General features: G+C 51.9%; 1 protein-coding gene across 3 annotated transcripts; it reads right to left on the bottom strand.

Moving 5' to 3' along the window:
- Window positions 1-713: 713 nt before the first annotated feature.
- On the bottom strand, window positions 714-24,770 carry ATOH8 (atonal bHLH transcription factor 8). Of its 3 annotated transcripts, none has more exons than XM_069795868.1 (3): window positions 24,045-24,761; window positions 9,587-9,778; window positions 714-1,082 (listed from the first exon to the last, which is right to left on the bottom strand). In XM_069795868.1, exons 1-3 carry the CDS (start codon window positions 24,513-24,515, stop codon window positions 1,077-1,079), a joined length of 669 nt encoding a protein of 222 aa, XP_069651969.1. In that variant the 5' UTR covers window positions 24,516-24,761; the 3' UTR covers window positions 714-1,076. The 3 variants fall into 3 exon arrangements, with proteins under 3 accessions (XP_069651969.1, XP_069651954.1, XP_069651963.1); XM_069795853.1 differs by lacking the exon at window positions 714-1,082 and adding an exon at window positions 2,198-2,682 and having other exon boundaries at window positions 24,045-24,770; XM_069795862.1 differs by lacking the exon at window positions 714-1,082 and adding an exon at window positions 8,647-9,031 and having other exon boundaries at window positions 24,045-24,768.
- Window positions 24,771-27,988: the final 3,218 nt, after the last annotated feature.

Below are 27,988 nucleotides of genomic sequence, written 5' to 3'. Positions count from 1 at the left end.
TCCCCCCATCATTAGCAGATGTCTTGCATATGAACTGCATTACCTATAAAGTCTGCTTACTCCAAGCAAATGTTTCTCAATCTTTTCTTTTTTTTTTTTACTTCAATTTGAAGTGAAAGGTACAGTATAGGATTCAAATGCTTTTGCATTACATGGGTTTCTGACCACTTGAAAAACCCCACGGAAAAAAAGACTTCACAAACCTGAAATGCTTGCTGAATCGTTTTGCTGCATTTCATTCTGCCTAGCTGAACTTTCTTTTGATTTCCTTTTTTTTTTTTTTTTGCTTTACATGCACTTAGCTTTTGCTTATTTAATTTTTTTTATTTATTTATTAAAAAAAAAATAATTCATAGCTCCTGTTCCAGCTCTCACTTTGTGTCAGTATTTCTACTCTGTGGATGTGTCGCACAGGCAGGAACGTCAGGAAATTGCCCAAGAGGCAGAACTACGGAGTAGCTCAGAGAAAGAAGCAAACCTGAACACCGAAGCACGATTTGGTGCTGTCCCAGCTCTTGCCCACACCGAGTGCTGGCTCCAGGACTGCAGGCAGAGAAGTGCGGGCAGGAGAAATAAGAGGCGACTCACAGAAGGATTCAGAAATTCGGATTTGTCACCGACAGCTGGCTGGCCTGCTTGCCACCATCTGAATGGCACCTCTGACTTTTCTTTGGCTCAAAGATTTAACGTTAAGGCAAAAATAAGACACAGTGTAGAAGCTCCATCAAATCTTTGGCACAACAGCAACAACAACAACAACGAAAAATTACTGTACACATGAGCTGAGAGGGTAACATTTCCCAGTTAAGCAAAGGGAAAAGTGCTAAATAAATTGCACGTACTAAAAGGTGGCTGGCTTAACAACAATTAAGAAGCGTCCCCGTCCTTTTTTTTTTGTTTGTTTTCCTTTTTTGCTTTCTGTTCCAGAGATTAAGAAAGTTCCTTGGCCAATTGTCATCTCGAAAAGGGGTTTCTGCAAAAAAGCTGCTTGCAGTCTTCATCTGGATCGTGCAACCTTTGCCAAGAACAGATGTAACTCTGGCTGGAAGCTCTTCTGAATCCTCCCTTCCTGGTTATTACTCCTGGAAAGAGAAAGATGCACCATCAGAACAGCGAACACATGGTGTCCCGCCGGCTCCTAGCACGAACGACCGTCGCTGATGCACGCTGGGGTGTCCTCGGGGACCATTGGCCATGGATGGGCAGATCTTTAAGAGTTGGGCTCGCAGAGCAACCACCTGTAGGTGCCACAACGGTGGCCAGAGCCTGCACAGAGCAGAGGGAGTGGCAGAGAGGGGACGCGGAAAGTTTGGGGAAGACGTGCAACCAGGTAATTAGGTGCTGGCTCTAGCGCCTGCTGCAAAAAAAAATCAGAAATGATGGCAAATATACCTGCTTTTGACAAGACCTGCAGCTTTTTGGGTCTATTTTCAGCTTCAGAAGCCAAGCTCAGAATTACAGAGGGAAAGCAAAGGAGTTGGGACAAGCTGGATTTGCGCAGGATACGGGGTTTACTTCTGTATTTTAGTAACTGCATTTACTTTTTCGCGTGCATGGCTTCTCAGCCTGCAGGACTGCAACCTGTCCCTTGTGCCTGTGCATCCCCCCCCACATCACAGCTGTGGCAGATGTACTTGGGTAATTGCATTTGGCTACAGAGTATTAGGGCCAGGTCCATTGGAAAATGCATAACTCTAAAGCACAGCACCTTCAGACAGGGAAAACCTCATCTAAACCCCCTTTAACATTAAAATAAGCCCCACAAATATCCCACGAACAATCGTTAGCGTAGTTAAAAACAGAGAAAAATCCTCAGGGCCTGCTCTTTCATGAGATCACATCTCCGTTGTCCAAACTGCCTTCATCACGTGGGCTCCTAAATCCTCCTTTAAGTAACTTAGGAATTAGAAACTTGGAAATGAGATCCCATTTACTGAGCCCAACCACCGTTTCTTGCGTTTTGCCAGTGGATTTAAGAGCCCTTCAGGGTGCAGTACAGCCTCTGAAGGTCCTTTGGACACAGTCATCAATTCCCTGGACAGATCAGCCGTCTTTCTGACAGTCTTAAAAAGGTCAAACTCCTTAAAGCTTGGCCTGAAAAACATTTTTTCCTCAATCTGTTTTGTTTCTGTACTGCCTCTCCTTTTCCATTACTGGATATTGTAACATTAAGGTATAAAATATTACTAAGATACTGATGTTTTGGTTTATTATTTAATTTTTTTAATTTTGTTTTATTTTATTACTATCATTAGGGCTGCTGCTATGTGAGATCAACCATCACAGCTGAGCATCCATGCCATGCTAAGGGTCAGGGGGACCCAAAAATCCACCTTGCCACCCCCTCCTGCAAAGTGCAGACCCCGGGAAGCACAGGATTGCCCCAGGACCATCAGGATTTCCCTTGCTACACTGAAAGGGCCCAGGTCATCCAAGAAATGCTGGTCTCTGCTGGACCCCGGACTCGTGGAGTTGGGGTCAGCACATCTGGATACGGTGGAGGAGGCGTTCGGCCGTGTAGCTCTGCTGTAGGACAGGACGGAGCCGTGGGCTGGCTGCATCCCAGCGCATCCCAGCGATAGCAAAGTCCCCGGATAAACTTCGCTCTGTCGGTCCCAGCCCACATCGGTTGCTCTCCTACGTAAGCAATAATGAACTCTTCACAGCTGGCACATGCCAAATCTGAAAACAGAGCTCGTTATTGCAATTATTATCAATAAGGAGGTGGCTCTGCTGACTGTAAGACACTACCTAGTGCTGCTCGGAGAAGGAGAATGTAGAAACTATTGCCCTAATTCAAGGCCTTAATTAGAATTTGGGATTTTGAATAGATGAGGTTTAGGTGGGAGAATGACAAACAAACAGCCTTGTGTATTGCAAACGTTTCTGTCAGAAACCCCCTAAAATGATTTTCCAACAATAAATAATACATATTAATAACCTGTAATAAAAAAAGTCGGTTGTTTAATTTATCCCACATGGAAAGAAAATGTAAAAGAAGAAAAAGGAGGGAAGCAATGACCACTCTCATTAATATTAAAAGACAGTAGAGAGACAAATCCACCTCCCTGTTCCCATCTGGAACAGCAGTCTTAGCAAGCAAAACCTCTTCCACTGCAGGAACGAATTACCCAGCAATAGCAGCCTCATGCCCTAAGCCAAAGCCACCGGAGTCACAGGGCCCCCGGTCCTCCCTCTTGTGCCTCCGCTGCTCTTTAAAGTGCTGAACAAATAGGACCCGAGACTGCAGTTAACACCTCCTGCATTCGTTCAGAGAGCCCCTACCCTTTAGCTCAGGGTGCTCAACGCTGAGAAAAAACACTGGTGGGTTCTGGGTTTTTAGGCAGGGCTCTGCTCCGCAGTCTTTGCAACCGGGGAAGATCAGCCACGGTGGGGCAAGAGGGAACATGTACAAACCAGCCAAGGGCAACGGCGCTGTACCTTCGAGGCGAAGGAAATGGAAAGGGAATGGAGAGATCCCTCTGCAACGCGATGGAGGAGCTCAGCAGACCTCGTTGGCACTGCTCGGTCAGCCCCAGCACGGGCCATGGGTTGTGTTAGGTGGGAACAGGCTCCTTTCTTTCCCCCTTCGCCCTTTTCCACTCCAGCCAGGAGCTCTGAAGACAGATTTATTAACCAGGGTCTGCTTTAAACTAATAATATCAGAACTCCCATGGCTCTTGAATTTGACAACTGGCCCAATGACCTTGGTGAGTTTGCAGCATCCTGGAGCATTTCAATCTCTATAAATCAAAGCACTTCTGGAATTGAGTCAGCCTTTGTTCCAGGGCTTCTCCTGTCTCTTCTACTCACATTTTCCTTTTGCTGTAGTTACCTGATATCTGTGGGGTGGATCTTACCCTATTCTTGGTAATACCCTCGCTACAAAGGGAATGGAGCCTACACCGGGACCGTGCTCCCACCGTGGGAGTGAATCGCCAGCCCCAGCCTTTGCATGCTGCTATGCGGCTGCTCCAACACCTCTTAAAGCAAAGGGATTTTTTTAGTGTGCTGCCACGCAACAGTGCGGTCCCACATCACATCTCTTTTGCAAGAAAAAGCTTTCAGCCCTGCTTTTTTGGGGTCCTGATGCTCGACCACCCGACGAGCCAACGCAGGGTGTGCAGTGCCCGTGGGGATGCACAGAGCTGCTGCCGTCTCCCTGCCTGGCGCTGGGCGAACTTGCTCGCGGACTTGTCGTGAGCCCTTAGCCTCCCACCCGTGCCCCATTTGCAGTCTCTGTTTCGGCTAACAGGGAGGTATCAAACTCAAGCCATAAGCACGGGAATCCGCTACGGCGCTTCCGCAGCCTCACGACCCCCTCGCCGCCTTATTTTGAAGCAGGTCCGTTCCCCAGGTGCGTTATCCTTCAGCTAGCACGGGGCAGGGATAACTGACGGCCAGGAGGATCCCGGTTCCCCCCCCCCGCCGCCATCCCCCGGGGATGCTGCCATCCCGCAGGCAGACGGACGGCTCGGAGCGGGTCGCTGCTCTCCTGTGGTCCAGCTCCTCCCCGGGGCCCGCGGAGCTGGCGGCCGTGGGGAAGCAGACTGGCTGGCTGCCCGCTCTCGCCTGCAAGTCCTAGCAGGGAAATGAAGCTATTTTTAAAGAGGAACCTCTGCTAAGTCAAACTGCAGGGAAAAGGGAGGTCGAACCTCATTATCAGAGCCCCCCCCGCTCCCACACAGGACGGGGAGCCACGAGGAAGAAATGCCACGCAGATCATCAAGATTTTTACTGTGCTGGCTCCGAACGTGTTATAATAATCAATATCAGATGATCAATAACAGCAAACCCCGGCAGCCAGGATCATCCGCGCAAACTAGGGGGTGGGAGCTGTGGCTTTATCTTGGGGCTCTGTCTAAATAAATCACGAGTCATGATACAGCGTTACCGAAAAAATATGCTCCCAGCGAATGGTTTCGTTGCCATACAAATCAAGCCTGCCACGACCATTTCTCTTTTATAATATAAAACCTTAACTTGTTCACTCCCGCAAGTAAATATGCCCGCAGAATGCCTTCCGTTGAATTTTTCAATGGGAGTAAGTGTTACCTACAGCGGGAGCTCTGCTTTTAGCAAAGTAGCAACGAGGCGGCATCAAGGCATGGCAGAACACCACAATAACTATTTTATATAATGCAATAATTACATACATAATGTGAGCCATTTTAGTGCAGCAGACTGCAACAAATAGAGTGGCTTTTCATTCTATATGTGCTTCTGTATCATTTAATTATTGGGGAGTATATATAGGGAGAGAAAGCGAGCGAGAGCACATTTCTCATTTTTAATTCCTTGCGTCTGTGCGCATCCACACACACAGGCACAAAAACAAGAAACTAAATTCCAGCCGAAAACTTTTATTGAGCTCCAACTGCTCGCCTGTTATTCATAACCCAGCTTCCTCTCTCACAAAGAGACCTTTCGCATGGTTTGGTGGTTTTTTTTTTTTTTTTATATGTGTGTGTGTGTGTGTTTTTTTTTTCCTTCTGCCTCGCTAACAGCTGCTCGCAGTGTTGTATCCTGAGTGATGATGAGGTTCTGAAAGTGTTTTTTTGGAACAGATGGCCAGGAGAGAGCCGGGGAATGTGCCAGCAGCGAGCTGGGGAATGCGCCAAGTCCTGCAGTGACTGAGTACTCCGGGTTCCAGCTCGCGTGCCTTTCCCCTGCCCTCTGCCCCAAGTGGCGCCAGCAGGACTTCCCAGCTCGCGCTCCGAACATCTGGAGTCTGCGACTGCCAGAAAAGTCGGGACGGGGGGAGGATAAAGCGAAAAAAAAAAAAATATCCCTCACCCATCCCTCCCTGCTCCGGCTTAGCTCCCATGGCCGCGGCGATGTTGCTGCCTAGCACGAGGGTTAATCAAAAGCAAAGAGGGGAAGGAGAAGAAAATGAACCTTGCGACGGGAGTTTGGGGGGTGGTTTTTTTTAGTGCTCGGGGTTTTCTGTTTAGTGCCGCGTACTGGGTGTGCTGTATAGGGTATTTGTTAGCAGGTCGGATCCTGCTCTTTGTAGACCGAAGGGCTGTGGTTGTGCTGCCTGGTGGGGAGGTAAAGTCTGTCCCATAGCCCTGGGGGTCGGATCCTGTGAGGCTGGGGGATGCGGGGGGCTGCGGTGCATGGCTCTGCACCCACCAAAACACCAGTCTCCAGGGAGAGCCCCCGGCCATGGACCCTAAGTCCTAACCCTCCCCTGAGCCGTAACGCTGCCTTCTGCAGGGCACCAGACTTTGGCCCCGAGGGGGAAAAGGCTAGAAAAAGAGACCGTGCAAACAGAAGCCTGGACCAGAAACTCTAAAAAATCTGTGCGAGGCTTTCAGACGACCTCTGGCCGCTCGGGATCGTGCCCCGTGCAGAAACAGGGTACACCAGGGATGGGGAAACTCGGACGCCCCTTTTCTGATCCAGCTCCTTTTCGCTGCCGGACGATGCTCTCGGCTGGAGCTGAGGGTGGATCCCCCCACCTTTTCCCAGGACATCAGTGTGGCCCCAGCAGGACTCGGGCTCTGCTGAGGGTGTTGCAACCCAAATCTCCCAACATGGCGCGACTCTTGCGTGCACGTTGAAGGGCAAGGCTTAGTCCAGATTACTTGTATAACCAGCAAAAGGCAGCTTTAAAAAAGGAAGACTATCATCAGAATTCACCACCCCATCATGCAGCTTTTTTTTTTTTTAAAGGAAAAGGCATTTGAAGCCCTTCAATTACCCCCTTTGCCGCTTATAAATGAGATCTCCCATCACCAAACACCCTCAGTCAAGTCTCAACTGCAACAACTAAAATCACCATATAACTGTAGTTAGGACTGGAAAGGGGATTTTTTTTTTTTCCTAGTCAGGTTTGAAAAGCCAACTTCTCTAATTAACAAAATGGAGTGGAAAGGGGGGGAAAACACCCATTAAATTTCCTATTGCAACAGCAAAGTCTGAACAACAACCTAACATCAGGGACAGCAGATAATTCGCCCTCAAAAACAAAGCAAAAGGCGACGCACAGTCCAGCAAACACAACATCTGGAGCCCCGGCCTGCCAAAACAAACTCCAACCAGCTACTTTTTCGTGTGAAAAGCTCACGGTGCCATAGCACATCGCAATCAGAGAGCTGAGATAGACAGCGATAGAGGCAGAGACGTAATAAAACAGAGATAGATGACAGGAGATAAGGGTGCCATGGACCCAACGGTAGAGCTCAAGGAGCAGAGGTCTGTGCTTGGGCTTGCTGTGATTTTTTTTTTTAAGAGAGAATAAAAAAGGAAACTGAAAAAACACCACCACCACCAAAAAATGTAACAACCACCCCAAAGTCGATAATTCAGAGGAACTGCTCAGTGAGCAGTGGTTTTGGAGACCTGATTAAAAACACACACAGCTTAGAAAAACGTGCCGATTTCAATATTAATGAGGGCGTGGTGATTTTGGGCCAAGCCATTGTATCCTCATCCAGCCGCCCACGTGAGACCCCCCAGGAGAGACATCCCTTCACACCACCTGACATCCAGAGCTTGGATCTTGCCTGCACAGCCATCCCGGATCTGTAATTTCCCTCTGACAACGGCATTTCCCTCCCTTGTGCTTGTGATGCCGTTGATTTGTTGGCTCAGGGAGAAAGGGAGACAGATACCAAGCTGAGTCCTCCCAGCCCAGGCTTTGCATCCCCATTCCTATCTACTGGGAATTACTGGTGTAACTTAGTGGTACCTACTGGTTTTGGCTTCATCATCAGCTGAATGTGCTCTTGCCATCACCTGAGCAAATACTGCTGGAAATAAAATGATACCTATCAGCCAGGGGAACCCACAGGGTCTTGGGCTGCCCTAAACTTGGACTCTCCCAAATAGCAGAAAAGCATTTGCAAGACACTTTCCAGAAAGAAAAGCAAGGCAGAACAGGGACCAAGACCCTTCCCCAGATACAACGCCCAGCCTTCTTTTTGGAGAGGGGTTAGGGTGGCTGTCCTTCAAGAATGTGGATAAAAGGCATATTTTCTCCTGGTGATGCTGTTTCTGTGGATTGAGGGTGGCCCGTTGGGAGGCGGGATGTGCCGATGCCCCGTGAGAGTTTCATTGTGCACTCTCGATGGGCTCAGGGCTCTTCTCCATGCGTCCACTCCGGAGCAAACTTTAGAGAACAAATGCCATAAATGGAAGGCTTTTAATTCTTAATTTATTTTTTTAATTAAGGACGGGCCCAGCCCTAACCCTCAGATGTGAACACCCTGGGATTTGGAGCCATTTGAAATCTGGCTCTGCGTTTTCTGTCTTTAAGCTTGTGTTGGTTTACATAAGCCAAGACAATAGGTCTCAGCCCACTGGGCACCCAAAGCCTGAACACCAGCCCAGAAATCTGCTGAAGCCCCCAAAAGGATGCTCATCCCCTCCTTCTCCCCCATCTCCACTCGGAGAGGGGACCCAAGACCCAACTCTCACCTCGCCCTAGGGTCGGTGGCATCACATCGGCGTCCCTGGGACACCACTGGCATGACGGACCCCACAGTGAACCCCTCATTTTGGGCCTGCCCAGGAGCTCCCCCCACACCTCCCAGTTCCAGCCAGTGCTGCTGGCCGTGGGCGAGCGGTGCCGTGTCTCCGCCTGGCACCGCTGCTCTGGGGGCATAAATACAGCCCGTGACAGCGAGAGGAAGCGACAGGGAGTGCGCTATTGTGTTTATTTATAAACTGAGCTGCTGCAGGATGATTTGTTGGGCTAAAGAGGAGGAAAAGTAAGGAAACCTGCCCGAATTGGAGGCAGATCTTAACGACACCGGAGAAGGAGCCTGCTCCCTGGCTTAGCTGCCCATTCATCCATTAAAATCCCGCTGATTTATTATCCCGCCTGACAAGCGAGCCCAGAAAGCAGGGGGAAGTTCAATTCGAGTTTACAAAACTCTTTTTGTCATAAAAGCCTGAACAAAGACATCAATCACTCCTTTAATTCACCCATGTCACTCTTCGAGAGGAAAACTGGCAGAACGCTCCGCTTCCTCCTCCCGCCGCTTGACGATGATTTCACCTAATTGGTTCAGTGTTAAGTAACCTAAAGGAATGCAAGGCGTAATTAGATTTAACGTTGTTTCCTCAAGATACCCACATGTCCTTCAGGTCATACATCTTACTAATGTGTTTATACATACAATGTCTCCATCAGCTACTTTTTTTTTGTTGTCGGGTGATTTTTCTCGGAGATAAGTGTTAGATTAAACAAAACAGAAAACACAGGCGGGCGACCATGTTTTATGGGCTCCAAAAGGCGACTCGAGGTTGGTTTGGTTTAACAAATAACAGCCCCAAGATGACTCTAATAGGATCACGCTTGTGTTAAAACACACGATGGGTGACTAACGAGAGGAAGAGCCCGGCACGGAAGACGGGGAGGAGAGAAAAGCTTTTGATTAGAGAGGAATGCGGTTATTACAAGATCAGACGGATGGAGGAGAAAAAGCGAGAGAGAAAGGCGAGGGATAAAAAAAAAATCAGGAAAATTTCAAGAGGTTGAGAAAGAAAGGAAACCACTTTGGATTTTTTCTTTTTTTTGCTCCTTTTGTAACTTTTACCGTTATTTGGGGGGTGAGGAGGGGAGGCTGTAACATACCTTCCTTTTTTTAGATCTTCCTTCTGCTTGTAAGGTCCTAGTGCACTGCTCCACGCATTCAGAGAAGCTCATGTTACTGTGGTCAGCGCTGTAATCCAGGTCTGCTAGTCTGGCCAGGGAAAGGATATAGTTACAGGCTATTCTCAAGATGGCCAGTTTGGACAACTTTTGACCATAAGAATAGCAGGGAACCTAGAAAGGGTAACAGGGAAAAAAAAAAAAATTAAAAATTAGGCCAGAAAAACAAAATATCTTGCTTGAAGCATGAAAAAACAACTGTAGGTTATTTTCTTAGCAGTTTTTAACATAAATAGGAACTCTAGTGATAAAAGGCCATATGGTCCCAACAGGTTTTTAAGAAGAACTCCCCCGCTGATCTCCATGGGGATGAAAGCAGCACGAAGCCTCTTGATTTCAGCGGGGCAGTTCTGCTTAAAACGCAATGGCAGGATACGGCCTGGGACGTCTGCCTGCCGTTCAGTTCGCTTCTCAGAGGCCCCGTTTTTCTCAGAAACCTGCAACCCCCACGCCACTCAGTTACTCGTCTTGAGTAACTTACTCCCCGCAAGTAGCTCCAATGCCATTGCAGGTCTTGCAGAATAAGGCAATAAGGGGGATATGAGCAAATATATCACAACCTGGTGGTTTTGCGCTCAAACGGCATCAATCGTGAGTTCCAGCCTGTGCTAAAACACGATGCTGTTGTAGGAACAGGGCCTGGAGGCAGTAATTCCTACCTGTTGAAACACCCCATCACGGTACCTCACCTCCCAGAAGAGACCAAACCAGAGCCTGGTTCAGGGCCCTGGCTGTATCTTACGCAATTTATTTCTTTACCCTTGAAGATTTCTAGTGTAATGTGAAACATTCAAACAATTCGAACTAAACAGCGTGTGTCTAAAGAACTGAACAGTACACGTTTCCTGCTGCAGAAGGTTTGATTGCTTTCCGATCGTGATCCAGCACAACACTACATAAGCCCTCAATTTTAGGCACACAACTTCGACATGTCCAGCTTAACGAGAGATCTTCTGGGTTCAATAGGCTTGGGGCCATGTTCGGTAGTTTGCAAAATTGCTAAAGGTTATTCAGGCTTTAATGCACAAGAGTCTATTGCCTGTGGGAAACTGGAGCTGGGCATTTATCTGAAATCCATCCTAGGCACTCAGGTTGCCTGACCGCCCGTCAATCTTAGTTTTCATACTACATCCATCCCTGGAATGCCTCAATGTCTCTCTACCATCTGCCTCCATACCAGTCTCCATCCTCCTCATCCCTCTAGGGTATCACTCTCTGCTTGGGGTTGGAGATTTTTTTTAACGCTTCTTGCCATTCTCATGCCTCAGCTTCTCTTTTCTCCACAGAGACACAATGCCAGGCTCAGCCCTGGAGTGATGTCCCTGACTTTACATAAGGTAAGATGGGTTCACCCCCTTCCCGAACCCCACAGCAGCCATACACAGATACCAAGGGAGATATGCTCAGGCATATCTAGGATTTCCCCAAATATTCTGCCAGGCTCCAACTAATGTCACCTCCATGACCTCAGCTAGATGTGCCTTCCCCGTATTTAGCAACCCATGATAGGCCTTTTTTGTCCATGAATTTGGTCTGGTAAGCTGAAGCCCTGCCAATTTTGAGCACCCAAAACTTCTTTTTGCAAAGTTTTCTCCCTAGCCTACATAACACTGCCCTCCTCTTGCTTGTTTTGAACTTGGCTCCTATTGTCTTCACTTGAGGTTCCCCAGTTCCTGTACTAGAAGAGAGGACAACAGATTTTTATTCACCTCCTCTGTGACATGTTTTTAGTCTTCCATCATTTCTTCATCCTCTTTTCCAGAAGAAAAAGATCAAACCTCCTTAGCAGACAGTAGTGTGGAAGCCATCCCATACCTTTGATGACCCTTGCTGCTCTTCCCTGAACGTTTCCTAGTTCTTTTGGAGCTGAGAGGATCAGAACGCCACACAGTATTCATGTTGTGGGTGCTCTGTGTATTTCTCTAACAGTTGCGTATGTTCTCTGTTTTGTTTAATATTCCTTTTCTCATAACTCCTCTGGATTTGATTTGTGATCACTACCAGGCACTGACCTGAGACTTCCACTGAACCATCTACAGAAACCCTGAGGTCCCTCTTCTCTGAGATAATGGTCAGCTCAGGTTCTATCACTTCATATGTGGAGTCTGGTATGGTTTTCCCCATATGCATCACTTCACTTTATCTACACTGTATTTATTTCATCTGCCATATTATTACCTAGTCTCTCAGAGTCATAAGGTCCCTCCGTAATTCTTATCTTCGCTACCTTTAGCAAATATCAGTACCTTTTGCTGGAGTACTACCAGCAAACCTCCTATCACACTGCTCACCCACCTTTCCAGGTCATTTATCAACACACTCAGCAGCACTGCTACCACAGTCACAACTTCAGGTGGTGGGACCTTTGAGGTCTCCAACCCAACTCCCTGCTTGAAGCAGAGCTAAGCTCAGTCAGACCCTGGTTCTTCTACTCATGACATCCCTCCCTGCAGGAACCAGCCCTTTTTCCCTACCCACCGGTCCCTGCCTGTCCACCGATCACTAATGCACACTCCTGTCCAAGATGCTCAGTTTCTTCAAATGCTCCCAGGGAGGAGCTCTGCCATGATATTTAGGGAAATCCAAACCAACTACAATCAGTTGGATCACCCTTATCCACAAGCACATGGACTTTGTCAATGCTGTTGACGCTATGGGCCATTTGGCTTGTATGATACAGCTGAGGTGCCCAGCAGTACCCAACCTCTCCAGAAGCAAGCCAACAAGCTTCAAAGGTCTTTTTCTTTTTTATACACACCATCTGCTATAGGTACCCCTGAGGAGGCAAGGAATCATAGAATCATAGAATAGTTTGGGTTAGAAGGGACCTTTAAACGTCATCTAGTCCAAGCCCCCCTGCAATGAGCAGGGACATTGCAGGGAATCTATTCTCTGGCTGGAGTCTGGTGGCACCAAGGGCCTCTTTTTGCCTGACAAAATCTCTCTCTAAATTCTTGCGTTCACTTCTCTGCCAGCATTATGCACCCACCAACTGTGCTCGCCCTCAGACCATAATACCTGCCCCCGAGATGCAGTAAGCTGAGAGTTATTTTGAAAGCAAGAGCTTCGGGCGGCAGAAACACCCAAGTCTCTCTTGACGCCAATGTAACAAGAACAGTGGAGAGCCCAGATCAAACAGCAGCGTGAAAGACCAAAGCAAGATGGAAACTAAAATGGAAGGATTCAGTGAAATGTGGGAATAATTTCAGAATTAGAGCAAGAAGGAAGTTAAATCGAGTGGAAGGAAAATAGACCACGAAATCCTTGAGGCTGATGCACAGACGCTGTCCAGTTACAACACAAGAAGGCAGGCTAATGTCTTTTTTGCTCATCTGTTTTGCTCTCTTTCTTTTGTGGTTTTATTTTTTTTTTTTTAAAAGAAGAAACAAAATAAAAACCAAACTGTTTTGTAGGACATGTTTGCTACAAATTCCAAGAAATATCTCAGTGCTAATACAGTTGACAAAACTCTCGACTAGGATTACACAACACTTTTCCCACATGCTGCAGCAAAGTCCAAACTGGAACTGCCCTGTATGTCCACGAGAAGAGGTTCACCTTGAGCAGCTCAGATACCACTGTGGTGGGTGCGGGGCACCAACATTAGGAGATAAGAGTTTTTGCCATGGTAACTGTGTTAGAATAACTATTGCATAGGAACCCTCCCTGTCTTGGCTCAGCTCCTGCCATTTTAATGTTTCCTTTTGAATTAAACATGGGAAATTGAGAGAGGAATGAGCCACTTTTAGTTCAGATCCAGATCCAAAGCTTCCCCAAGCAGTGGGGGGGTGTGGGGGGGGCAGGGTGGGGAGAAAGCAAACTTTGTTTTTATCCCTTCTTGAACAGAAAGCCAGCAGGGAAGTGGGGACAGATCTGCATAAGGTGGAGCGCAGGGTGTTGATGACACACCTGGATGCCAAGAAGTCTTCAAAATCCAACCCAAACCAGAGCGAGCATCTTAGAGATGGGAAAAATGCCTGATGTTGGTGTGGCCACGCAGGTGTAACCGTCCCAGCTCCCACTGAGGTCTGTGCTATACAGATTTTCAGCAGGAGGTAATGCGAACAGGCATCCGTCACGCGCCTGGTAAGCACCAAGCCCTTTCCTTCTGTCACCTTCTTGCTCATCATGCCTGAGTCGAACACACATCAGTGCTTTAGTGGGAGAGCTGCAATGACGGGAGCTGAGCAGGTCCGTTCAGAGCCAGAGGGAACCAGGGGAGAGCTCAAGTTCCCATGCAGTTAATGAAAATACTTCCCTTATCTGACCTCACTGATTTCTGCCGAACAGCAGCACAGCTCACCATCTTGCCTGCAATATTTCCAATGATTAAAAGGAATTAGGAAGGAATTGCAACTGAAATTTCACACCGATCCGAAGGAATGCAGCTGTCTGCTAGAAAGGAAAGGCTATTGGCACCATCCTCAGCTTCAGGAGATCAGCACGGCAGTGGGCTGCGACCAGCAGGAACCAGAGCTTCAGCCAGAGGATGTTTGTTGGTTGCATCTGCGAAAGGCTCTGCAGAGTCTCATGGGTCTTATCAGTGATCCCCAGGCTGGCAGGGGCTGAAGCAATGCACGATGAACACTCCTGAGACATATTCCTGTGCAGAAGAGCCCTTCTTTGGCAGGAAGATAGGACAGGATGTGACCTAACAGGTCTTTTTTCCATCCTTGACGTCTGCAATTCAGAGGCAGCGCCCTGGGAAGACCAAAGATGCTCCCTTTGAAGTCCATGGGAAATCTGTCACACACTTGATGAGAGCAGCGCTCGGCCCACAGCCAGCCCTCTCGAGGAAGGCATGGTCCTGGAGTTGATTCTCACCCAGGGCACAGGAGAGGAGACTGCAGGATGAGGTTGGGGAACAACTAGAGAAAAAAGATGGGTGAGTGGGAAGAATAACCACCCCTGCCCTGTGAGGGTGCAGGGTAAGTTCACCACGATGGGTCTGTGGGAAACAAGCAGGAGCATCCTATGGACTTCAGGAGCATTAAGCCAGTTCACAGTATTGAGCTTCTGGCCAGGCAGCTCTGTTCTTATCAACAAGATATAATTTCTATAAACACCCTCTGGACCTGTACAGATAACGTCTGTAAAGCCAAGCCTACTCTGCTTTTATACTGCATGAAAACGCTGGAAGAAAGAAGGGCGTCAGGTGCTGGGGGTCCAGCCCTCTCTGTTATCATGCTAGCAACAGGACTTAGCAGCACAGACTTGCACAGATCCCCTCCATGTGAAGATCACGCAGGGCAGAATTGGGGCCCCTGGGTGCAGCAGGGAAGACGGGGTGGCTCCAAGGCAGAGAAACGTCTGTGTTTGCGATGCAGCGTAAGCTAAGCCCTCCTGACAGCCAGCTCCTCCACAACATGCCATAATAAGCTGCTGAATTTACCTGTCTGCTAATTCATCTGGTTTATTTTTATGCTGGGAGTTAAAACACATCAGGGCCCCCCGGGAGAGCATTTGGCTGCCTCTTCCCTGCGTTCGAACACACAGCGCAACTGCACTGTCTCATTGTTTGTGCTGCACCTCCTGCCAAAAATTTTTCCAGAAGGTTCATATAAATGTCCAGTGCTTAATAGTTCTGCCTTTTGTACATTCCTCCTTCCAGCCCAGGGTGAGTCAGACTTTTCCTGGGGTTAAGGCATCTTGGGGAAAGGTGGCAGGTTGGAGCAGCAGGACTGCTGGTGTTCCTTGCTTGTTGGTCCTGAGCACAGGGGAAACCTCTTTCACCATCCCAAAGTATCTCCAGGGCTGGTGTCTGCAGAGCTACTGGGAAGAGGACAGAAGTTGTGGATGCCCCATCCCTGGAAGTGTTCAAGGTCAGGCTGGATGGGGCTTTGAGCAACCTGATCTAGTGGAAGGCGTCCCTGCCCATAGTGGGGGGTTGGACTAGATGATCTTTAAGGGTCCCTTCCAACCCAAACCATTCTGTGATTCTGTAAGTAACAGCCTTAACAAGCTGAAGGCCTTTTCCAGAAGATCATGGCCTGTTTTCAACACGTATTACTTTGTGGAGCATGTTTGGGAAGGGTTTGGAGCCAGCCTTTTCCTTTCTACCCAGTTCCAGAGGGGAGGTGAACACATATGGGTCCTCCTACTTCTTGAGGGACCCATTGGTTGATGGGCTAGTTGGTGTGTTCTGATTCACCAGCAAGGGACTTGGCTTCCCTACCTTACTCTTGACAGGTACATGCCCCGAGTCCTCCTAACATCCTAGGTGGGACAATGATGATTTATACAGCTGTATGACGGAAAAGTCCGCGAGCATTGCTGGGATGTCCTTTCGCAGTCCTGCCAGCCCCTTTCAGTGCAGCTGGTTATCCGTGGGTGGATCTGGCAATTGCAGTAACGGCACCATGTAAGTAGACAGCTTCCATGGAGTGCCTGAACTTAGGACCCAGGAGAACCATGGTGTGTGGTTCAGAGCCACCAAGCAGCTTGCAGCTACCAGACAGGCAGCTTTGCTGCCTGCAAGACTACTCCCACGTGTGGCAGCAGCAGAGCCTGCTGCATGGCCCTGGTCCCCAAATACCCCTCCTCCTGCCCATGGCACAGCAGCAGCCAGCTTCCACCGATGGCTCCTCCAGGCCACTGGTGCTCACCACACTGAACTGGACCTTCGGGGCAGCACGGCATGCGTATGAACCCAGCAAGGCCAGATCCTGCTTTGTGGATAAATGGCATGGTTCTCAGGGGAATGCTTTTGGAGAAGGGCCCTACAGAATCATAGAATGGTGTGGGTTGGAAGGGACCTTTAAAGGCCATCCAGTCCAACCCCCCTGCAATGTGCAGGGACATCTTCAACTCGATCAGGTTGCTCAGAACTCTGTCCAACCTGACCTTGAATGTTTCCAGGGATGGGGCATTGACCACCTCTCTGGGCGACCTGTGCCAGTGTTTCACCACCCTCATAAAAAATTTCTTCTTTATATCTAGTCTGAATCTACCCTCCTTTAGTTTAAAACCACTGCCACTTGTCCTGTCACTACAGGCCCTGCTAAAAAGTCTCTCCCCATCTTTCTTATAAGCCCCCTTTAAGTACTGGAAGGCTGCAATAAGGTCTCCCTGGAGCCTTCTCTTCTCCACGCTGAACAACCCCGACTCTCAGCCTGTCCTCAGAGCAGAGGTGTTCCATCCCTCTGATCATTTTTGTGGCCGTCCTCTGGGTCCGCTCCAACAGGTCCATGTCCTTCTTATCTTGGGGGCCCAAGAGCTGAACGCAGTCCTGCAGGTGGGGGTCTCACCAGAGCAGAATCCCCTCCTTCGACCATCTGTGGGCATCACGGTGTCAGATGCTTCTTGGAGCTCTACTCTGCCAGTGATGGGCAGCTATTTCATACCATGGGTGTGGGAGGCTTTTGTTTCTCCGCCACCAGACTGCAGCGGTGGGGAACGGGCAGCCCCGTGCTAGCAAAGCAATCACAGCAGCTTGAAAGAAAGCCTCATCCCTGCCTCGCCACAGGCAATGAAGCATCCAGCCAGGGACCAAACCTAGCTTAAAAATGCCAACAAGAACAAAAGCAGCATCACTCATGCGGGAGCACTAGTCCCGACCGAGGCGCCTTTGCCTCTTGGGTGGGTCCACGCTGTCAAATAACCCAGCTCCCGGTTCCCTCCCAGCTCCTGGCTCCCCCATCGCTCACATTGCAAAAACATGAGTTCACTCCTTGGAGTGACTGAATTGGCTTCCTCCAAACAAAACCTAGGTGTGGTGCTGGGTGAGTTCACCCCGGGGATCTCTTCCAAACGGCAGTCTGGTTAACGCTGCCCCAGGCCTGGCTCCGGTCTGTTTCGGACAGTCCTCCTGCACTATTCCCTGGATGTTTTGCACCCTCAAAGCCTCCTGCACATCCTCAGGGCGTGCAACGCACACCCGCAGTATCATGCATGAAAAATATTACATTGCTGGGCAGCAGCAAAGCTCTTACATTATTGCAGGCTCTTTGAACCGCCTTCCAAAATAATAACTACACAGAGGACTACTGGGGTATCACAGGAGAAATCCCAGGGCCATTGGGCACAGAAAATCTCCTCTAGGAGGGGCTACCCCCAAGAACTATAGTTTTCCCTTCTTTGGGTTACGCTGTAGTAGCTATCATCTCCACCTCTGAGGTCCAACGGGTCCAATTCATCTGGGGAACAGGAGAACAAGCTCCACTGGAGCAAATAGCGTTACACCAGCCGCAGCTTGGCCTTGGCGATTCTTTAGTCACCGGCCACTGCTGGACACCAGAGGGTTCTCCACTCCCTTGCTATCGCTGCTTAGACCCAGGAGCTGCCTCGAGCCGGTGGCCAGCTGCAAGGAGCACAACCCTTGTGCAGCACACACGTGGCTCTGCTCGCATCCCTGCTTGGCGCTGGGGACAGTGCAAACTGGGACCGGGGTGGGATATATCGCTTTGCGAAGAACACACATGGCATGGACCGAAGGAGCTGCAAGTCGGGAACAAAGAGCCCCGGGGGACTCTGCTGCAAGGTACCATGAAGTGTCTCGCCTCCCCACCGTGGGGACTGCAGCCCAGAGAGGAATTTGAGAGCGGATTAAGGCAGGGAGCAGAGGCTGGATTCAAAGCCCGATGGAGAAAAGCAGACTCTTTCCTCCGATTTCAGCGGGAGCCATAAGAAAACACAGAGGTTAACTCAGGGTGGCTGCAGCAGGCAGAGCAAATACCTCCCGACAGGAGCCGGATTTGTAGCAGAGGATAAAATCAGTTAGACAGCAGCCAAGGGAGCAAACAAGCCCCGTTCTTGGTGACACACAGTCATTGTTTTCAGGATTTTTGTCCTTTTGTCTGGTTTCTCCCTTATTTTCTCTCCCCTCGTGTTGCTTCGGGCCAGTATTTTGTCATCTTCTTTAGCTGTTAAACCACAGTGCCACCCCACTCTGCCCCAACCGGGCCCTAAATAACCATAAGCGTCACACTGGACTGGCTGAAACCACCAAGATGCTCTGGTTAACGCTGTGCTGTTCGATGACAACACGCAGCGGTAGCAACGTGAGAAACGTGTGGAGGATGCTGGGGCTCTCCCGAAGCCCAGCAGCATCTCTCCAACTGCCGCTGTGGAGCGGGGCCAAACCTTCCCACCCGGCTGTCACCCCCACGGAGCTCAACGGGCAGTCTGTCTTCCAGAGCCGGGTTTTCAGGCATCTTAGGGCTTCCCGCTGGTGGGATCATGGGGGGATGAATCACTGGGCTGGGAGATGTCAGCAGGTGATGGAGGAAAGCTCGCAGCCTCCCCACCGCACAGTTAAGGACACGCCAGCGACACTGGTGGCGTACGGTGTCCCGCCTGCAGAGGTGACAAACCACAGCCGCCTTTGGGATGACACACAAAGAGGGCGAGCACGTAATGACGCATCCCCAGAAATAGTCTCAGCCTCCGCTGCCTTGCGGCTAAGGCACTGCTCAAGCTGCAGGTCCTGCCTGCATTTAGCGCCTGGCTTGTCCCTTTTCGAACCCCTGCAGACAGCTTGCCCCCCGGGCCGCTCCACAGCAACGCAACCTCCTCCCGTGGCCTTCAGGCTGCCGCTCCTGATGTCCCACCACCCTCCCGACGGGAGCGAGCGGGGTCTTTTCTGCACTGATTTAACAACAAGCCACAGCACCCACGCGCGCGCCGGCAGCAAAAAGTGAAAGGATGCTAGTGGGGGGGGGGGGGGGGGAGGGAAACCCTCTACTCCAGCAGCTAAAAAGCCCTATAAAACCCTAAAATATCTCCAGAACCCACATGAGTGCAGAGAGCGAGGCTGTCAGCTGCTAAGGCAGAGAGCGCTCTGGTAATGCAGTGGTGAAAAGATTTAGGAAAAAAATGCCAATATACTTCAAGGGAAAATAAATGTCTGTGGACACATTTGCTCCCGACACAGACTCTAGCTCGCTGTGGCTCGGTGCGTTGCTTTCTTGAGGAGAAGCTGGACAGCAGTGCTCCAGAGAGAAACCAGATGTGCAAGCCTAGGCAGGCTCCGGATCAGGAAGGCTGCTGTGGTTGTCTCCGTCCATCGAGGGAGAGTTTGCTGCCACCTTAGGGTCTGTCAGCACAGCTGAGAAGCTCGATCGCAACTCCTGCGAGGGCAACGTACCGGTGGGAGTTGGTTTGCTTGGGTGCCCGCCGTAGCCTAACAGCGGAGAGCACTATCTCCTCCTGGCCAAGGCCTCCAGGAGCAAACCCGGTGGCTAAGTCCATGCCGTAACAAATGTGAACATGGTTCAGTTTCACATTTGGGGTGTGCTGGAGTAGAAGACTCTTGCTGCCAAAAGGAACTGGCAGACAAAAGAAGGAGCCAGCGTCGCTGGAAACTGTGGCCTGACCTGGATAGCGGCTGCTCCGAAGCTGCGCGGTGGTGTTGCCGCATCTTGTCTCCTCCGAACGGTTGCACTGCTTCATGAACTGGAACATCCACCAGCACAAGGGCACGTCGGATGGAGGAGGAGATTGGGTTCTTGTGAACTCAGTGCTGCATCTCCGTCTGCATCAGAGACGTCTGGGTTCGTTGACCACCCACAACGGCAGGGAGAGGAAGAGAAAAAAGATGGAAGCGACAACCCATCGTGTCACTTATGGGGGGTCCTGGGACAGTGCAAGAACCCACTGACCAGCACCCACCAGGGCATCTGAGGGCAGGGGACCAGTGCTCTGGGTAGGAGCTGCCCAGCCACGGGGACAGGAGCAGCACCCAGGAGGGACACCCAGAAAGGCAGCAGCAAAGGGAGAGCAAAGTATAGCAGAAGTTTCTCCACCATCTCAAAGTGTTTCAGAGCAGGTGAGTGTTTTCCATGGGGAACTACGCTGTTAGCCTCAGGAGTCCACTGTCAGTGGAAGGATCACTTGGACAAACGATGTCTGGTGGATTCAGGGGGGGAAATCTCTTCCAGACTGGAGATCACAAGTGCTAAGATGAGGGGGAAGGAGCTGTATCTCAGGAGCACCTAATCTTCAGTCCCACTTCAGTGTTATGGCCCTGTGGTAAAGGCAGCAGCTCGATACAGAGAGAGGGAGAGAGATCCTCATTCCTGGTGGCCATGACCCCATGGGGCAAGCACAACGGCAATGACAGATATCTCCCAAAAGCAGGCAGCTTCCCGGAGCCGGCAGCTGCCCGTCTACCTCCCACCTCTGAGGGGGTGCTGGCCTCAGAGGCGAGCCGGGGACAGCTAAGTGCTCAGGGACACAGCTGGATTAGCCTCTCCTTGTGTGAAACGACTGTGGTCGGCTCTTCCTCCATCAAGAACTGGGGGAAAAAAAACAAACAAAAAAAACCCCCACCACCCCTTCCTGCCATCTGGAGCGCTAGCTGACACAAGCTGAAACATGTGTGCCGTATGTACACAGCTGCGGAGTGCAGGGACGCCGCTGTCAGCCCATCTGCCCGGCACGCTGCGTGCCAGCCGCTCACCCTCGGGTGGGCTGCCGAGATGAGGAGGGTGTCCTGCAGAGAGGCATGGCTTCCCCTTCCTCCTCCTCCTCCTCCTCACCAGGCATGGATGGGCTCCCTACAGCTGTGGCGGGCCTGATCCTGCAAGCACTGGGGTTTTCTCTCGTGCATGCCAGCGAGGATGGGTATCTCCAGCCCCGCGCATCCAAGCAGGGTGGGGAAGGGGACGACACCTGCGTGGGTGCTGGGTACCGGTGGCTGAGCGGGGCTCAGCGGCTCTGCACCCAGCAGCCGACCCCTTCCCCAAGGAGCGCGGGGCCAGGGCCGGCTGCGTGCAAGCGCGGCACTCTCCCGTGCTCCTCGCCCGCCCGTCTGCGGGGAGGTATCGGTTTCAGTGCCTCAGAAAAAGCCTCCCAGCTGCTTAAGAGCCTGATACGCGATGACAAGGAGGGGACGGAGGGCTAACCAAGGAACAAGAAGTAAACCGAGGTCTGCGGCCGACGGCGTACGGGGATTGCCTCCTGCACGGGGCTGAAGGCCCTTTGTACGCTCGGGGATGTGAAAAGACGGCGGTCACCCGAGGCAAGAGCAAGCTTCCCTACTGCGTTTACCTCTACAAACTCATCTCTCCGGCCTCCCGCTTCCCAGCCCCCCTGACCAAGACACGACAGAAAGCAACATCCTCTCTTCTGATCCAAACTTGCTCCTCAAAAACCTCTCTGCCGGCACCGGTGTGTATGATTTGAGTGACAAGCCAGCGCCGCGCGTATGTGCAATGAAGCCGACTGTCACCTGATGTCACGTACGGCACCAAGCACGCCGCTGGCAGCCCAACAAGAAATGAATCCAAATGTCATCCAATGATGGTCGGGACAGCCAGCCCACCCCTCAGCAAATTGCTAGGAAAACCTCACAGCAAACATTTCCCAGAGAATGATTTCTTTCTCTCTGCAGAGCGAATACAGCTCTGCCAGTATGTTCCCGTGCTGACCCTAGAGACTGGCTTTCATGGGAAGAGAGGACAGCAACTTGTTCTGCAGGCTCTTGGGCTCCCAGCTGAGTCCAGGACTGAAATGATTTATGGAGACAGGGCCAAGGCCAGGAATCTGAGGCTTTTCAAGAGTTGCCCATTTCCCAAAAGAGTGCGGCTTTAATTTGTTGCTTGCCTGACTTCTGCTTGAGGCTCAGCCTAGAACAAGATTGCCAGTGATTTGGGAAATCAGTGCTACTTCCCCTTGCGGTTTTGGTGGTGTAGATGTCTGTCCACGGAGAATTAGACTGACACTTCCAAGCGCGTTACACGCAGTCACCAAACAACCGAGATATGGAAGCAGCTTATAGAAACAAAATATATCAAGTCTGGAGTTTGCATCTACAAGGGGTGGCCTCTCAGCACCAGAGGGACAGCATCCAGCACACGCTGGATTACTACGCTTATAACAGAAGCTGTCAGATCCCACCACCGCGCGGTGGTTAAAAATGCTCTACTTTAGATGCTCATCGGCAATTCTCTGCTGACATACAGCCCCCGTCTCAGCCTGCGCTTCCTACCGAGGTCGGGGCTGGAAGTCTGTTTGCAGAAGTAGATGACGGAGAAAGATTAACTCTCGGGATGCAGCCACCCAACACACAGCAGTCATTGAGAAGGGCTGCAGGCATCACGCAGGAGATGGGAACAAGCAGAGCTCCTCTAAGCAGGAAACAGGATTGAGTCCTGAAGCGAGCACACTTGGCGAATGGCTTGGATAAGTAACGTCTGAAAGACGGTAGCCAAAAGCCTGGATGTGCGAGCCCCCCTGCAAGCAAAGCGTGCTGCTCCCACCGGGCTGGAGGGACCATCGTGGGAGAGGCGATGCTCAGCATCTCTCACGATCAGACTCATCTGCAGCTCACTGCCCTCCAAGCCCTGTGCATCTCCTCCTTCCTACACACCTGGAATAGTCCCGTCAGCACTTACTGGAAAGGCAGAAAAGCCGGGCTTGCACAATGTGACAGCGCATCTTTGTCCATCAGTGAGCTGTGACAGGGTGCCTGCACACAGACAGAAGTATAGGGCCGAGTATAGGGGCCAGGGCACCGATTTTTCCTTGTGGGGAAAACAGAAGAACCTTGCAGCTTCTCTGGATTCTCTCCTCACCTTCCACATGTTGGGGAGGTGGTGGAGGGATTTTGTCCACAACTCCATTTACCTTTCAGAACCTCCACCCTGCCAGTGAGAACACGTCTATTATCCTTCACAGACGACCGTGAGGATTTTCAAGACCTCTCAACAAAAAAGCCCGGCACAGTACGCACTTCAAGCACACACTACAGCAAAAATCATGGGAAACTAACCGGCAAGGGACCACAACTTATCTCGGCCATCCCTGGCAGACATGGGGCACGCGGAAAGTTTCAGAGGTGGCCGCAGGATCCCCAAGGGCCCTGCGGGGTCAGGCACCCTGCACAAAAGTCAGCAGGAGCACGTCGCTGCCCAAATTCCCCGGGATCCCTTTGGGGCAGCCCACCCCAGCAGGAGAGCTAGCAAGTTACACGTGTTCTTGGTACAGGAGCATCACCCCAGCTCGCAGCTTGGCCAAGTGCCTCTCCCCACCCTCGGTTTTCACTCGGAGGGCTTTCTCGGTTTTGTTTCCCCTTTTCCCCCCCTCTCTGTGCCGTTCTGTCTCTGGGGAAAAGTCCAAAAGTTTCTAACTGCAAGCAAACGAAAAGCCCTTATTTATTTATCTTGAGCGTTAGCACAGCTCTAGGGTTGGTACTTCCAGGCATTTTGAACCGACTTCCCCTTCTGTCAGGCGTCCACTCCAGGCTCCTGCCTTTAACCTCCCCCGGCCTCAGCCGTACGGAACGGCGGGCGCTCCCCCCGCCCCACGACCCCACGCACCCCTCAGCCATCCCCGAGTGGGAGAGCGGCCGAAGAAGAACTTCGCAAAGCCGTCCCCGGGCGGGATGGGGCTGGGGGGGGGGCGATGGTTTCGACGCGGTCCCCCGACCGGCGGCAGGTACCTGCTTCCTCAGCGCCTCGAAGGCGGCGCTGATGGTGTGGACGCGGGTCCTCTCCCGGGCGTTGGCCAACAGCCGCCGCGTCTGCTGCAGGGCTTTGATCTCCGGCGAGACGCCGGACGCCTCGCCCGGCCGAGGGCGAGGGGAGGCGGCGGGCGGCGGCGGCGGCGGGCGGGCGGCGGGGGGCGGCGGCGGCGGCGCGGCGGGGAAGGCGCTGGCGGCGCCGAGCGGCTCCCAGGCGGGCGGCGGGGCGGCGGGAGGAGGAGGAGGAGGAGGAGGAGGAGGAAGAGGCGGTGGGGGGTGCGTGGGGGGAGCGCGGAGCGGCGTCCGCCTGCCGCTCAGCACTTTCAGCTCCACGCGGAAACTTTTGCAGCCGTGCTTGCGCCGCAGCCGCCGCAACCCCCCGAGCTCGGCGGCGGCGGCGGGGCAGAGGCGCGGCCAGGGCTCGCCCTCCGCCAGCGGCGTGCTCCGCATGGCGCGGGGCGCTGCGCGGGTGCGCTCACCGCCGCCCGCTCCGCCGCTCCGCTCCCGTTGCCGCTGCCGCCGCCCCGCCGCCGCCGCCGCCGCCCATCTGCGCCCGCTCGGCCGCGGCGGGCAACGGAACCCCGGCGGGCCGGCTCCCTCCGTCCGGCCGTGCGTCCGGCCGGCCGGCCGTGCGTCCGCGGTTCCCCGCAGCCTGCCTCCCACCGCCGGCAGCCGGCCCGCCGCGCAGATGAGCGGCTTTAAAGAAACAGGAAGGCTGGCTTTTTTTTTTTTTTTTTTTTTCTTCCCAAAACAGCTGTGCTGCCAATCTCCTTTGTTCATCCCCCCCCACCCCCCCTTCCCTTCCCTCCCACCCCACTCCCACTTTCTTCTTTAATCTCGCTCTTCCATGCGATGGAAGAGAAATCCTGCCCCCCGGAGACTCGCCGCGACCCACCGTGTGCGGCCCCCCCCAACCCCCCCCCATCTTGCCTCCCCGGGGAAATCCGTGATTTGCTCTGGTTTCCAGCCCCCCTTCATCCCGCTTCTCCCTTCCTATCACCCGTTTGTCTCATCAGGATCCTCATCTGTGAGGTGGGGGGGTGGGTAGTGCCTGACTTCACGTTGCCTTCCTAAATAAACCCGGGAGCACCGAGGGCACCCCAGCGGGATGGGGAGCCGGGGACCCTCCAACACCTCGGAGATACCCCTCCCGTCGCCGCTTCGTCTTTCACGGCTCCCCGAAGCCTTCGCTTGCTGCTCTGCTACCGACTTTGGATCTGCTTAGAAGAATTCTTCCACAGTAAAAGGCTGCCCTGTTTTTTCACGGGGATAACAAGGGAGCCGGGACGCATGGGTCGTTGGTACCAGCCATGGGCTGCCTTCTGCTGGCACCCCAAAATCCCTTAAGTCCCCTTACCCCAGCCACGCCGGGGGGAGCAGCCCCAGCGCAGCAGGGCCAGGGGTCTTCGCAGAGCGGGCAGGCAGGGGAGAGGGAGGGATGGAGAGGTGCAGGGACTTGCCTAAGATCACAAGCAGAGCTGTGGCACAGCTGGGAATAAACTGCATTTCACAGGACTGTAGGAAAATTCAGGACAGAAGGGGCCTCAGGAGGTCCTCTGTCATTTTTTAAAATATCTGTTGTTGAGGCACCTGGCTTCTGTTTTCAAGTCACCTAAACCCCTTAGACATTAAGTCCTACTGAGAGTCAGTGGGGTGTAAGCTGTGAGATGCTTGAATTCACTGCAGAGAAAAGGGATGTTGGTTCCTAACCCTCCTCCTCCCCCCATGGCATGTCAACCTAAGAGCCATCGACACCACATGAGGGGAGCAGAGGGAGCTTCTGTTGACCAAGTTGAGGTCCACGAAGCAAGACAAGCTCTACCCGGTGGCTCACGTCCTCTGCTTCGAGCTACTGTGGCCAGGCTGCCCCAGAGCAGACATCGCAAGGGTTTCTTCAGGTGGAGAAACTAGAGGTACTAGAGACAGTACTAGAGAAGATGTGCTGAGTCCTGGTTCAGCACCACATCTGTAACAACCGTGCCACCTCCTCCATTAAATCCTCGGCCCGAGGTGTCACTGCAGTTTGATTTTCTTTTGCAGAAGGACTGTACGTGTGTCAGTTGAACTCAGACGTGCCTGACTTCCCCGTGGGGGTAGCATCGCCCCCCGCCTTGTGGTGGTGCTGGCAAACTGCTCTGATATCCTCAGCTAGAGCCTGTGAATTACTGCTACTAATGCCAGGGCATGCCCTAATGACCATTTTCTCCATCTTTTGTCTCGGAGTTCCTCTAACTGTCAAAGATGAGAGCCAACAAAGGGATTTTTTGTTGACCTGGTTTCTCCCAAATGTCCCAGTGAGTGGCAGTAGCACCAGCCCCTCCAGCAGCAGTGGAAGCCTACGTTAAACATTTGGTGTCTCTTCTCACAAGAGAAGGAGGATTAAACCCAAGATCTTGGCCAAATTTCAAGTCTCAGCCATTAAATTCTGCCTGCCTAAAATCCCCCTGCTGTTCTAGCTTGACTCTGCGGACCAAATCCATTCAGGGGGTAAATAGATGAAGCCCATTAAAACCAAAGGAATTTGCAGCCATTTACACCATTTGTTTTTTATGTCTTGCCCTTAAGGCATGTGTATTTTCTGGGTGCTGGTTATATAGCTGCTCCCTTGGTGATAGCTGCATTACGGAGCACTTCCAAGAAGAAACCTAAACCTGAGCGTCCCTGGTCACATAACTGCCTGTCAGACCTTCCCCTTCTCTCATTTTAGTATCCTTGTGGTTATGGGTATCACAAGAGAGCTGGGGAGGCCCGAATCAGGGCTGGGTCACGATGGTCCTTGTCCCTCAGGGTGACGTACTGTGCGGTGCATGTAGCCCGTCCCCGTCTGTGCCCCGTTCGCAGAGGATACAGCAGCGACGGCTGCCAACCGCGGAGTGCAGACGCCGTGTATGTACAAACCTGTACCGAGTGCATTTACCCGCTTTTGCTTCGTTAGTTAAAGCAGCGCAAACTGCGAGCGGACTCTCTTGTTATCATCCCATTGGGTTGCTCCTGTTTACCTTCAAGGTGGTTGAAACTAAAGCTTGCCTGAGGCTAAACTGAAGGGAGAGAGATTTAAACTGCAGTGAAAGGGTCCATACAACCTCTTCTACTAGCTTATTTAGCTGAAAGTTACTCTTTAAGTTAAGCAAGGATGAGTTTCCTGCAGAATAAACCCTGCCCTTCAGCACAAGCCGTCGTAGCCCCAGAGCCATTGGCATGCTTTCTGTGTGCGATGGAGATGGGCAGCGATGCTTGAGCTCACAGAGACCACCTTGCCTCTGGAAATCAAAGCAGCGAGGCCGTGCTGACGCTGGTATTCAGGCTAGGAGCGGCGTGGCCTCGTGCCAGGCCACCTGAGCAACATGGCTTTTGGGACCGAATGCAAGAAAATCTCCGGGCAGTGCTGGCTGCTCTGTGCCATATGGATGCAGCAGCTCATTCTGCTGCGTGGTAACCTACGCGCCAAAATGATGGCATGAGGTGAAAAACAGATGGAGGGAATCGCCTGCCTGTGGGGGAGAAGTGCAGAGTAACAAGACTGTGGTTATGAGTTGTAGTGGAACTTCTGACCTTTCCTTTCTGCAGACTGCTTAATCTCAGCCTCATCTGCACTTGGAGTTGCATCATTTTAGCAGTCCTGCGGTGTCCTACAGGGCAGGTATTTGCAGATATGGGTAAGGCAGGCACTTGCAGGGCATAGGCACACACAGGGGGAGGTTTTCTCTATGGCAGAGCCAAGCTGCTGGTCCGGTGCCACTGTCCGATCCCATTGCCCTGCCTCCTTCTCACCGTACTCCCGTTGCCTCCCTTTGCCGGCTCTGGGGTCCTCTTCGTTCGGGGTGAGCAAAGCTAACCCAGCCCAGTCGTGTTTAATACGCCTGGCATTTTGTGGCGTGGTGGTGTGGCCGTGGCTCACACTGGTGAGATGGGAAAGGGGTCAC

Source organism: Haliaeetus albicilla, chromosome 1 (genome assembly GCF_947461875.1).
Source record: "Haliaeetus albicilla chromosome 1, bHalAlb1.1, whole genome shotgun sequence".
In the NCBI taxonomy this organism is placed as follows: domain Eukaryota; kingdom Metazoa; phylum Chordata; class Aves; order Accipitriformes; family Accipitridae; genus Haliaeetus; species Haliaeetus albicilla.
This window is presented reverse-complemented; position numbering and strand designations above follow the sequence as displayed.